Source organism: Corvus hawaiiensis, chromosome 2 (genome assembly GCF_020740725.1).
Source record: "Corvus hawaiiensis isolate bCorHaw1 chromosome 2, bCorHaw1.pri.cur, whole genome shotgun sequence".
Classification (NCBI taxonomy): Eukaryota; Metazoa; Chordata; class Aves; order Passeriformes; family Corvidae; genus Corvus; species Corvus hawaiiensis.
Genome location: NC_063214.1, coordinates 52,216,428 through 52,229,372, shown reverse-complemented (window position 1 = coordinate 52,229,372; position 12,945 = coordinate 52,216,428). Strand labels below are relative to the sequence as shown.

At 39.5% G+C, this 12,945-nt stretch overlaps 1 protein-coding gene across 4 annotated transcripts in view; it reads right to left on the bottom strand.

Moving 5' to 3' along the window:
- The window catches only part of MTUS2 (microtubule associated scaffold protein 2), a 269,268-nt gene that overhangs the window by 148,275 nt on the left and 108,048 nt on the right, over positions 1-12,945 (bottom strand). For all 4 annotated transcript variants that reach the window (XM_048294988.1, XM_048294987.1, XM_048294984.1 and 1 more), the window contains 2 exons: positions 11,007-11,247; positions 1,359-1,565 (listed from right to left, as the gene is read on the bottom strand). In XM_048294988.1, coding sequence (XP_048150945.1) covers positions 1,359-1,565; positions 11,007-11,247 — 448 coding nt within the window. The remainder of the gene's footprint in view (positions 1-1,358; positions 1,566-11,006; positions 11,248-12,945) is intronic.

The following is a 12,945-nucleotide window of genomic DNA, read 5'->3' as shown; positions in this document are numbered from 1 at the left end:
CCAGTGTGTTCAAGGATAGTGTTGTACCTACAGATGTCATTTCATTCAGATTCCCACCTGAAATTGCTAAACAACAAATTTATTTGCAGAAATGTAGTTTAGATCTAATCAGATATCAGGTAATTCTGTCCCTAACACAGGTTTTATGTAACTAAAGACTAAAAGATTACAACACCAGATAAAAGTTTTCCAAAGGCATAAATGTAGGGTAAAAGCACAAAGCAAAAGAGGTTGACTAACCATAAAGTAAAGCTTATTAGGAAATAACCAAAAATGAGTGATCAGTCCCACAGTAAAACAAGCTACAAACATGTTTGGGGGCATTGGAAAAGTTAAAAGCCCCTGCTGACATTAGTCTTTTGCATTTCAATCACCCCATGTAAAGGGGAAAGAGAAAATCTTTAGGGTTTTGAACGATATTAACTGTTTTTATTTTAGTTAATTTCAAATTAATATTAACAGTGAAAGATTTAGGAGCCTGCAGCATCTTGTCTCCTCTGCTGCCTCATATCACCTGGTGGCCCTGTCTGCACCCCTCCTGGGCTGATACCACTTGCTTTGATATTGACACAGTTCAGGCTCAATCCAGTCTTCAGAGAAAAATGGGCATGAAAATCCCTCAAACCCCCTTTCTGCTCTGAGCCCAGGGCACGCACACATTTCCTAAGGACTGCACAATCCAGTGGGCACTATATTGTACTTAATAAAATTAACAGCCTTTACAGAAAATAGGATTTGGAATGAATTTCTGCCATGGGATCATTCAAAGTCTGGTAGATGTACTATCATATCAGCCCTGATCCCTTTCACGTCACTGGCATTATTTGCTCAATTTTCTAAACTAAGTTTATTATACTGAATATTAAGAAGCAGAAGAAAAGTAGATGAGAAAAACTATATCTCTTATTTTTGATAATATTTTTCCCATTCTGCATTGGCTGCCATTTACTTACCAAACACTGTTCACTCTTTTTATTTACTATTTCAGCTTGTAAGAAGAGATGTTCCAGGTAAAAACAAAATACAAGAAAGAATGCCTCAGGTTCACTCTTAATGGGATTTTCTCTGTAGCAGGGGAAAAAACCCCTTCACATTCAGCCCCTATTCATCTGTTATAATTAATATTTTAAATAGTTGATAGACTTTAATAATTGTTTATTAATATTTAAAAAATATTATTTTTTTAAAAAATTCACTGGGAAATCAAGATACCAAACCAAAGTCAGTGGCACAAAACAGATTAGTGAGTACTGAACAGGTTTCATTAGTCCTAAATTAGATAGAAACTCCAGTTTGGACAATCCTGGAACACACCTGTTTAATATCCCTCCAGAAAGAAGGGCACTTTTGGGACTTACGGTTAGTTGTCCTGCTCTGGTCACTCTGAGCACTGTCGTTTGACTGGTTGCTGGAGACAGAGGACACACTTGAGCTCCTGACAAAACCAAATGCGGCCAGCTTAGCTGCTGGCAACCGTGAATAGCCTGGGGGACGAAGTCCAGACGGGCAGGGCTTTGGGAGATTTGATTTTGCAGCACTTGGACATGATCCTTTCTTAAGATCAACTGAAAGAAGGAAAAAGAAATAAATTTTTGTTAAACAAACTAAACTGGAAGACACTGACCATTACCTCTATCTCCCAGCTATATAAAGGCAGTATTAAGCAATACTTGAAGTGTTAAGAAATACTTGAATACAAGTTTTAATGGCTGATCAAACTGCAGTGATGTCGTATTGTTTGCTGCACTGAAAAGACAAAGTTTAGTGGAAAAACTGCAGGTCACAATCATTTTTAAAAGGTGAAATATGCCAAGTACCTATGAGGCATAACTCAAACTTCCAGCAAAGCAACATTGTTCAACGCTGCTAAGAATTTCTTTTAATGTTATCATCTTCAATGCTGTATCACTTTCTAATTTTACATTTGTTATGTGCCAATTTAAAAAAAAAAAAATCACGGAGACAAACAGGCCACGCATAACCTCCAATTTTGGAAGCTATTGTAGACCAGCAACAATCTTCTTCAAGGACACAGGACTTCTTTGTATTTCATCAAAGAAAACACTTCTTTGAAGTTTTTCTTTCAAATTCCACTAAAAGAAAATGCCCTTTTCTTGCACCAAGCCTGGGAATAAGGACATGTCCTGTAAAGTCCTAGTTTTTTAACATACCACTGGCCATTTCCACCGGTGGACTTCTCCTTGCTAAGCCATCAGCCCGTGTGAGTGACATCACCCAAGTCTCAGACAACTGCCAGTAGTAGGTGCACCTGAAGTTAGGCCAGCACAGCGGCTCAGCTGTGATGTCTGCCTGTGGTTACTAACCACTCATCTGTCTTCAGCTTCTGCCCTAACCTGTATTCTGCTGCTCTTGCTCAGGCAAACTTTTCCAGGCAAATACAGAACATAGTTTCACAAATGTTCCTCTATTTCTTCTCAGGCCAAAGGTCCATGATCATGGCAGTCTTGCTTTCAGGGTCAAGGATTAAAGATTAGAGTTTGCTTTTGGTTGAAAGGTCCAGATACCAATTGACTCCAGACCTCAAGTATACATACATTTGGACAGAGCTTTTCTTCCTAGATTTGAGAATACCAGATTCCTGTTCCCTGTGGAATCCTGAGCAGCAAAAATACATATTTTTTTTAGAAGTATTAACAACAGCCTCCAAAAAAAGCAATTCTAGAGTGTTCAATCAGGACCAGTGGGACAGGAGACAAGAAAGCATTAAAAACTATCAACATATTCTGCCAGAAAAGGCCACAAAGTCACCCTTTTTCCATTTTTATTCAGTGAACAGTATTTGTACACTAGCCCAACACAAACTTCAAAGAAAGAAGTGAACATTTGTAATATAAAGAAAAATACAAATTAACTGCACAGTAAGAATATGGTCATATTATTACGGTATTTAATTCTTTTGTAAACTATGTAGGTCACAGCCTTATTAATTTTAATGAAGCATTTCACTTTGAGAAGACTAGAAAAAACAAGGCTAACTCCTTTGAGCAGAAGAACGTTATGGGGATTTTGAAAGATACTTGTGTACCTCATCACAATACTAATGCTAAGCTTTGTTTAACATATCTAAGCCTTTCCTTTTGAAATAGAAATATGTGTAACACCAAGCTAAAAAGAGTTTTATGTTCTCCTATAAAACACATTCCTGTAAAGACATAAAAAAATGCTCCTTGCAAAATGAATAAAACAATTTACGTACTCTAGGCTCTTAAAAATCTTTGTACCTGTTTTTCCCAGGTTGAGCTCTTTATTAAAACTCAAGGAGATGGACATCTGCAGCACCTTTGCCAGCCCAGAGGAATACATGCTGTGCAGAGTAACCCAAATGGAAGTAACAAGTAGTAGAAGCAAGTAGTAAAAGACTGCTAAAATCCCCATTCACTTTTCTGTCCCCACAGAGGCAATTTTGGACTATGATCCTGAATCTGGCTTCATTTGGATATCGTGAAGAGGGCTCCGAGGTAGCCATGGGTTCCAGGTGCAGGTGAAGGGCAGAGCAGGCACATTAGCACAGAGAAGAGATAAGCAGTGATGCTCACCATCAGTTTATTGCCAGGTTTGTGCAGCGTTGCTTTGACAGTGGTCTACTACAGCTCATTTATCGCTATCTGCAAAGCACCAGACTCCTTCCAAAGCCAGGACTTCTTCCCTACCCACTGCAAAATATTCCAGGTGCTGAATCAGTGACTGGACCAAGTCCAGGCACCCTTCAGATCTGAAGCTGAGACAAGTATTCATGGTAAGCAGCTGCAGTGCAAGGAACCTGCCCAGGTCAGCGGCAGCAGGGAGAAGGTATGGGGCTGTCTCTCGTGGGTTTTACAGGTTTCCAAAAAATGCACTTGGATTACGTAAGCTGAGATTTCTTTTTCTTAAGAATCTCTGAAAATTGAGGGGGAGGGAGAGATATTTCCATTTTACAGCAACAAACTATTATCACACACAGACTTCCTGCAACAAAATAGGTGAAATTCCAGTGGGGCAGTGGGATAAAGTTAGAAATGGCTTTATTTAAAAAACATTTCAGATGTGCTTGCCCTAGGGCAGTGTGCTTCACCTGAGACTCCCAGATCCCCAACTCAGCCACAGGGATGCCCACAGCAAGTCCCCAGACTGACTTTTCTCTGCAGTCCATGACCCACCAAGCTGTAACTGAAGAAGAAGAATTTCCTTAAAACCAAAACAGTTTTGGTGACAAACTGCCCAGCCATCTTCACCTTTTCTTCAAAGTCATTCTTCCAGATTTGGGGAGAGGATTCAGTGTTTTTTTCTCACACTTCTGTGTGTGTTTCTAGTTTATTACTTCTATTCAAATTCCCCCTGAACTAACAATATTTTGCATCTTGAACTCATCATCATCCTTAAATTATTTTTCGCCTTTTTTGTAATCCAGTTCTTCTGTACCATGAGCACCTGGGGCAGGACATTATCCTCATTAGGGATGCATTCAAATCCTTAAAGCTAAGTAATTTTGTGCCTTCTTTCTCATTAAAATACATGAGACATACGTCTATTGTATGTACTTTCTGTTCTAAACATCATCAAGTTTTCTCGTGCATGTTTTTTGCTTTATTTCTGTTTCTTAAAAGTATAGAAGTACTCCTTCAAGCAAGGTCTGGGAGTTCAATACAAAAGTTATTTTAATGAGCAGCTTTTATTTCAATAAAAATCTGCCAAAATAAGCTTAAAAATCTTTCCAGTTTTCTCACTGCCTGAAGCTAATTATTGAATTAAGTATTGTTGTCTGTATGCACTCAAGTGATTTTCTATGACACTTCAAGCTGTTCCCATCCAGAAACATGAAAACATTTTGAGGTAGGGACTGATTGACACAAACTAGATGTGCCTGGGGAGACTTAATAAAAGTCTGAACTTCACTTCTTATGCATCCCCACTGCACAGGAATTGCATCTTCATGCACGGTTAAGAAGCAACTTTCATGTAACTTCTCTGTGAAATCTGAAATATGTTTTAGCTGAAATGATTAAAAAATTAAAGAAATGACTTATACAGATGTGTTCTTATGAAAAAGAGTAGCAGTTCAAGACTTCAAAACTCCCTAATTCAGGGATCCTTGGCAAGTCTTTGTCATCTGGTAGTAGGGTTTTTGGGTTATCTTTGCTCTCCCTTTTTAAAAAAATTTTTACCAGCATTTCTGTAAAAACTTTGATCATTAAATGTCATTTTCTCTCACTTTCTGATGCTCTGAACATCTCTATTCTCATCTCATATTGGGGAATATGGGGTAAAGAACTTACCTCCAGTGTCACTGCGTCAGTCAGAGACAATACAAGACTGCTGAGTTAACCCAGCTCATAGTTAACCCAAACACTGGTATCTTTGCAGATTAAAAACAAATCACACAAGTGAGAAACCTGTTCTGTTGCCTCTGCTTTTGTGGTTTCCCTCTATAGACGTAACAAGTTCTCTCTGAACAAGAACTGAGGAAAGGGGCTTTAAAAGAGAGGCTTTAACGATTCACACCTAAACAGCAGTGAGCAGGCTGTGCCCAGCTGCCCCGAAGGTCTCTCATCCAAATACTGTCAAGCCTGGGACAGTTCAGTTCCAAAGGCCAAACAGTTGTCACTGCTGAACACTGACTAATTTCTGATGGGTCAGTCCACCATCATATGGTAGTAAATGCTCATCTCCTCATGCTTCAGATTTAAAAGCACCAAAAAACTGCTCTGTGCCTTCCCAGCTCCCAGGCAAACCAAGGCTGCTTAGCACATTCTCAACACCCCAAGAACTCGTCATCTCACAATTCATTCAAGCTGCAAATGTCCACGTTCACTTGGCAGCTAATGTGAAAAGCAGCAGCATCCCTCAAAAACTTGCAGCACAGGAATCATCTGTGCGTGAGTCTCACTCATTGCATTTTCCACTGACAGCCCAGAGCAGCCAGAACAATTCTCTGCACTGAAGCTGCATCTCATAAGCCCAGCTGCTGCTCACTGGCTACTCAGAAGGGCTGTGGATGTCCAGCCAGAGACAACACTTGGCTCTCACAGGAAGGAGGCAGGGTAGGAAGTATTTGCCTGCTCCTACACCCAGATTGTTCCGCATACTGTTCATATGAATGACAGCCTGGAACAACTGTCATATAGACAACACTTCGTTTATGATGGGGTTTAGTTCCTTGAAGATGCAGTAACTGGAGCAGAGAGGTGGCAGATGGCTATGTCCCAAGTATGATGACAATGTCCTTAAGAAAAACTCATGAGGAAGTGCGTGCATCCCTTTGAAAGCTAATTTTATTTTTTTTATGAAATACAGTCAGATTGCTCTCTCAAAGAAAACAGAGTGCCAACTGGAAACTCAGCAGATTAGGAGAACGGAGAATATTTTCCTCTCTGAACTATTCCCTTGTACCCTCTTCCCTTAAACAGTTAAGAAACTTGCCAGTTCAAATCCAAGTACCTCAGACTGCAAGTACAGACAGAGCTGGGGTAGCAGTAAGGCAACATTTCAGCAAGTGACCTCAAAACCTCTTTTCTATCATCAAATCTCATTTACATGTTCAATTAATATGTCATTATTAGGTTGTTTATTCTCAGGAATAATAAAGCTTTCCTGCTGGGAGAAAGCTGTAGCCATATTGTGGCATTCAAGATGAAATACATTATACATATGCAGAGACACAAATAAATGTATATATCTGTGTCTGTCTGTGTAATGAGAAATATTGCTGTCCTGGTTTATGGGTAAATTCTATCTTTAATGAAAGCTGACTTGCTTAGAAATGAGAGGAGCAGCTAGACCCTCGGGACTGACAAGTTTAATACAGAGAGGTGATAAGGAAGTAACATTTCATTAACTCACTCTTTGAGAAAAAAATACCCTAAACACTACTGAAAAATGTAGAATTAAGTTAAATTAATGAGCGCAATTAAAGTGAAGTTTTAATGATGAGATCTCTGTTATACTTTTCAAAATCAGACATTAATTCCATCAAAATAATCAGCTACCAAATGCAAATCCTAACACATTTGCTTCAAGAAGTCTTTATAACCAAGGAAAACATATTAATATTTTACATGTTATAGACACAGTATCTGTCAATGCTTGTTTTGAATTACAAGTTTCCCATAGAAAGAGCAGAGTCTATTTACATAAAATAAACAAACGTTAAGCTTTCAGAGACTCTATGGCACCTATATCATCATTCAAAGACTTCCTATTTTACCTACTTTGCAGAACCCTTTTTCTTACAGTCAGGCTGCTTGTTTGACCCATCTGAGGCAAAGCACCACCGAAGGAGCAGCACTGCTTAATAAGGAATTTGCAGCCCATGCCACCACATGTCCTATATCCTACTGATGAAGAAGGATCACTGGTCCAACCACGCTTTAAGCATCACACCTAGAGATCACACTTGAGGGAACACCCATCATTATTTTACTTTCTACCTAGCATGACTTAAAACTAACAAAGCCCCTAATGTTCTTGTACTACTTGCAGTCCATCACAGCAGTTCAGGGATTTAATTATCAATTACTTCAGAGTCAGTTTTATGAGGATTAGTATTATACATGGGCCAAACCACTCAGCTTATCAGTGCTGCTTAACCAGACTGCTGTATTATGAATGGTATGGCAAAGGGGAATAAAATCCTCATTATGAGGCACTGCTGCTGTCCTCGATACCACAGCGATTTCAGTCTAAAAGCCTCCGCGGTACCTCACACTTTGTCATGGGGTAGCAACTGGCTGGATCCTTCTGTTTCCATTACCTCAGGGCAGGACTGATATCACTAGGATTGGAAACTGGATTAAAAGCTCAGGATCAAGCTGCAAGAGATGCCGATTAGCAACCTTGAAGGCAGGCCTGGTATCTTTGAGAGAAATATACCCCTTACTCCCTAGCTTCTTTTGCTGCCAATACCCAAGCTCTCACACCCCACAACACCCGTGAGCAAGTCTTACTGCCTCTGCATTCAGGATGCTGACCATATGTTCATGCATGTCATTTGCTCATGTTTGCAAATATGACTTTATCAAAGCTGTGCTTAATCCTGTTTTTCAAACAGTGCAGCAAAAGCAATGATGCAGATCAAATATACTGCAAATAATAGTACAGCTAACAGCCAAATTAAGGGAAAGTGGTTGAAAATGGTGTTGAGTACTTTAACACAGATGGCTTAAAGGTGCCTGACCCTATTATGAGCCCCTCTAATTAACACCCCAACAGCTCTGGCATGCCAGGGGCTGCTGTCGCATCCGTCCCCTCCATGGCAACCAGCAACCCATCTCTGGTCTGCATGTGTGCTCTGCTGTGGATACAGGCGCAGGAGTCAGTTCTCTGATGCCTCTGCACTCCTGTACCAGTCTTATCCTTTCTCCTGTCACATCAGCCTCTTTCATGACCAATTCATTCTTCTTAAAAGGAAGTTTTAAAGACAAGAAGTCTGGTAAGCTGACCTATGAAGTTATACATTGCTGAGAGAAAGATTAGGTCATTTGAGGCATACAAGGAAAAAGGCTTTGGTCAAGGAAAAGGTGATTATAGACAATCTTGGATGGATAATTGGGAAATAAAATACCAAAAATAAATGAATGTAAAGAAACGAACATAAGATATCAGAAGTACACGAAAGATAAGTAAGGGGAGGTACTGAACCAAAAGAGAGCAGTGAAAATCACTTTGCAACAGAGTAAGGTGTTGCAGAAAAATTAAACACATTCTTCATGTTGCAAGGAAAATGGAAGGTGAGATGCCAGAAGCGAAAACAATGTGTCCTGGGGTGGACAGTGAAAAACTAGAGACATTAGCAACCTCTCCAGAACAAGTCTTGTGTAATGTAAAATCCATAAAAACAGTCAGAGCCCAAAGACCAGATGAGACACACTTTGGGGCCCTGAAAGAGATGACAGATTATTGGACTACCATGAGTTATCTGTAGTACCCTTTTTGAAACAGCAAGGTAGGAACAGACTAGAGAGAAAAATAACAGCTGTAGGAAGGAAATTATGGAGAGCTATGAATTAAATTTGACCTCCAAAGCAGACAAGGTTCAAAAAAATAATCAGTGATTTAAAAAATATATAATTTTAAAAAATTTAAAAAATAACAAGAAAACCCTGAGAAATATGAAAACTTTAAGAAATACAGCTTTAGTGAATAGAATCACAGTAACAGCTGATGCAATTTACTTATGTACACTTGTCATGCACTAGCATTTTTAAAGGCAGCATTACAGACAAAAAACGGGACTGATAAGCTGATCCTGTTTAGATTTTAGAATGTCACATAACATAGGAAGACAGTAAATGAATACATACAAGACGAGGTCCTATATGGATTAGAAGTGGCTAAGGAAAAGTCGTGTCTGCTAGCATCAGTGATGCAGGATAATGTGGGTAATGGATGGGTGATGGATGAATAAGAATGGAGGCAATGTTCATTTCTGAGGATCAGAAAAGACCGTTTATTGGGTAATAGGTCCTGTTTGCATTTTCTCTTGTATCTATCTCCCAAACTGGTTCCTGTTACACAAGGGCTTACCCTACTCATATCCTGAACTCACAGGCTCTTGCAGTTTTATTTAACTGGAAATCACGATCCAATTACTCTCTGTACCTGTATTCCCATGCTCAGTGCTGACTGAACTCAAGTCACAGGGCTGAAATGGTATTTACTACCCAGGCTGCAATCTTGGGGTGTCTCAGAAGCCACATACAGCTTGGTCAGCTTCTACTAATGGCATCAGCACAGATAAACTCCAGATGCAGGGTCAGATAGCAAAGGATACTGGCAAGAGGCACTGTGTTACAGAGAAGCTTGATTTTCTGATAAACTCCAAATCCCGTCAACCTGTATTACTGACTGAGACTGTCCTCTCATGGTAACGTCAAGATGCACTCGTGCATTTCCATTCAAAATTTTTCTAAATTTCTCCTGCTTCTTAGTACAGATAAATGGATGCTGGGGAGAGACAGTAATAGTTTTCAAATACCTGCAAAGAGGAAAACACCCCACAACCACTCCAGATGAAAGAGGAAACAAATTGTAACAAAGGGCATTAGGCAAAAGGCTAGGGAACACTTTTAACCAGAAAAAAGGTAATGCATTGGAGCAGTCCTGCTTTCAGAGGCTCCAAGATCTCATACTGAAGATTTTTATAAATAGTTTTTCATGAACAGGTTAAATAAGCATACACCAGAAGGAATCCCATCCTGGGGCAAGAGGAGGCATCATATGACCTTAAGTCATTCATTAACTTTAGCTCTTATGACTATTTTTAAAAATCTCTGCAGACTTCTAGTCTGTTAAATAGCTGCTACATTTCACTCTGGCAATGACTGATTTTCAGTTTTCTCTGAACTTGCCGGTTTAAATGTGCATTGTTAAAACCTCCATGCTTTTCCAGGCTACCGAGGAGTGTCCTGTAGAAGTAATTATTGTCTCTTTCTTGTGGCACCATACACTTCTCCTTCCAGCTCTTCTTGTGCTTTTCCATCCCCTGTAATTCTGCCCAGGGTCATGCTGAGGTGGGCAATAGCTGGAAGAAAGAGGTATTAGAAGTGTTGTCTCCAAAGAGGTGTATACGAGGCCTTTAGAGAATCAAGATCTCTGTTGGCACATTTGAGCACTGCCCAGGTTTTCAGAGCACAACATGGTGGGTAATGTCAAATCCAGACTGAAGGGCGGGGTCTTCGTGATGGAAGAAAATGTCCCATTATCTTCCCAGAACAAAACCAAAGAATTTTCAGGCATTTACAAGGCGGAGGAAGATACAAAGGTGAAAAATGAGAATTATTATTGAAAACTATTCTCTTTCTTTGGCAATGACCTGCTAAACAACCTTTGCACAAGTCCCAGACTCCCTAGTCAGCCTTGCTGCAGGATAAAAAGGCACACCTCAAAGAGTGCTGTTGGAGCTTTGTGGTATCAGGTCAAAATGTTGCTCATTTTGTGACTTTTCTGTCCCAAAAAAAGGTATCTTATTGGTGACTACAGTAAAGGGAAAGGAAAGAAAGTTCATACTTTACCTGAAGCATCAGGATGGTAGAGGCTAGGAGCACTTGTTATTTCTCCTTGCTGATGGAGACAACTACCTGAGGCCCTTTGACTCGCAATGAGAATCCTGCTCTTGGCAGACGGTAACCTGGACACTGCACCCAGTCCTAACTGTGGCTTCAGTATCATGGCAGATCGATAAAAGCTTGGTGGGACCTCATAGTGAGTGTATGGTGGAGGGCAAAATTCATCTTTCTCAGGCCTGTCCGCAACCTACGGAAAAATCATCAACACAGACATTACACAATAAATCAATAAACCCAGACAATAATGGAGCTCCAAATTATGTATAAAGGCTAAATTTCCCTCCTTGTGAATATGGTCTTCAGAGCACTGCAAACGTTCAGAAAGTTATGGTCTTACTGTATGAATCGCTCTTCAAGAACATGTATATTACACTCTCAATATGCAACTACACCCAAATAAAAAACTGATGCCTTCCCCATCAGAAAACAGACAAAGAGAAGACCTTCAATTAGTGAAAATGAAGGTACTGTTAAGTCACGAAAGGTTATATTATTTACAGAGGTAGATACACCAAGAGAGTGTGTAAGTGGAATTTTTATTACAAGTTATTTAAAATATTCTTACCAGGACACAATTCTGGGAGAAGGTGGTTTTAACTTAGATAGCTAAAAATAAAGCTGGAGGTGTTTTTAGTACATTTTATCAGAGAAGTTGTACTGCCAAATAATTTCTGTGAGAAAAAAAACAACCCCAAGTATGTTCTCACTGCAAAATGTTCACTGCAATCTGTGCCCCTCTAGTTCCTGGAAAGAGACCTGGTTGTGGAGGTGAGCACACTTCTCTAACTTATGTTTTCAGAGGCCTGCTGAATATTCCAAATCAGAGCTATAAAATCCATCTGGCCACGTGAATTGGAGAAAAAACCTATCAGATTTGCAAATGTAAAACATTTACTATTTGTCACAAATAGATGTTGCTTTGTGAAAATCAGTGACAAATCTCTCAGTATTTTAACTGGTGTTTACTGTAAGGACAGCAGAATAAGTCCCAAGCTGGAAGTGTTTCCAGCAAACTGGCTCACAGCGCTGAACTTGCAGCTGAGGAATGACCTGGTTCCGTGATTCAGCCCTTGCATCTTTGTACACTCAAGCTGGGCTCTGACTCCCACTTTTCTGTGCTGCTTCGTGACTCAGGACAAGAGTGCAGAGTTTTCATCTCTCACGTTTGCAAAGAACTGTTTGCTCTTCTGAGTAGAGTCCAACTTCTTCACCATTTTCTTATAAAATGCAGTATCATCACAATGTAGAAAGGACCTATGAATATTTTTTCAGTCACCCCATTTAGGCCATGGGAAAAGGAAAAAAAGCATAGGAAATAGAAAATCTGAACTAAATTTGTTTAAAAATTAATCAAAAAGTGCCACAGGCTACCTAGGAAGAAATGTAACTGCCAATTAATTAACTCTGCTGTAAGTTATGATGCATATAATATGCCAAATCAATTTCTATTTAGCAATTATAAGCATTAGAATATGCACTTCAACATTGGCTATAAAAGCTTTGATCCTAGCTCCTTCAAGAGCTTTAATCCTAATTTAGCAAATCTTTAATATGCTAAGAGACAAGATTGGCCTTAAACTATGAAATATAGAATCTTTGAGGCCTTTGCACAGGAACTAGTGCAACAAACACAGAGCTTTATAATTTTGCCCTATATTTTTTCCTCTGCAGTCCTATTTCCTGCCATTATATCTTTATGTTTCCTTTTTTATTATACTCCTATGACCTATTTTTACAAGTTAGGATACACTTTTTTCTGTATATGTGACTCTCTACGCTTGGACTGCAGACATCCAGCTTCTTACTTTCAACTGCTAGATCTGAGATTGTTTTTTCGGATAAGCCTCAGTTATCTTCTCTTTCCCTGATAAATTTATTTCTATCA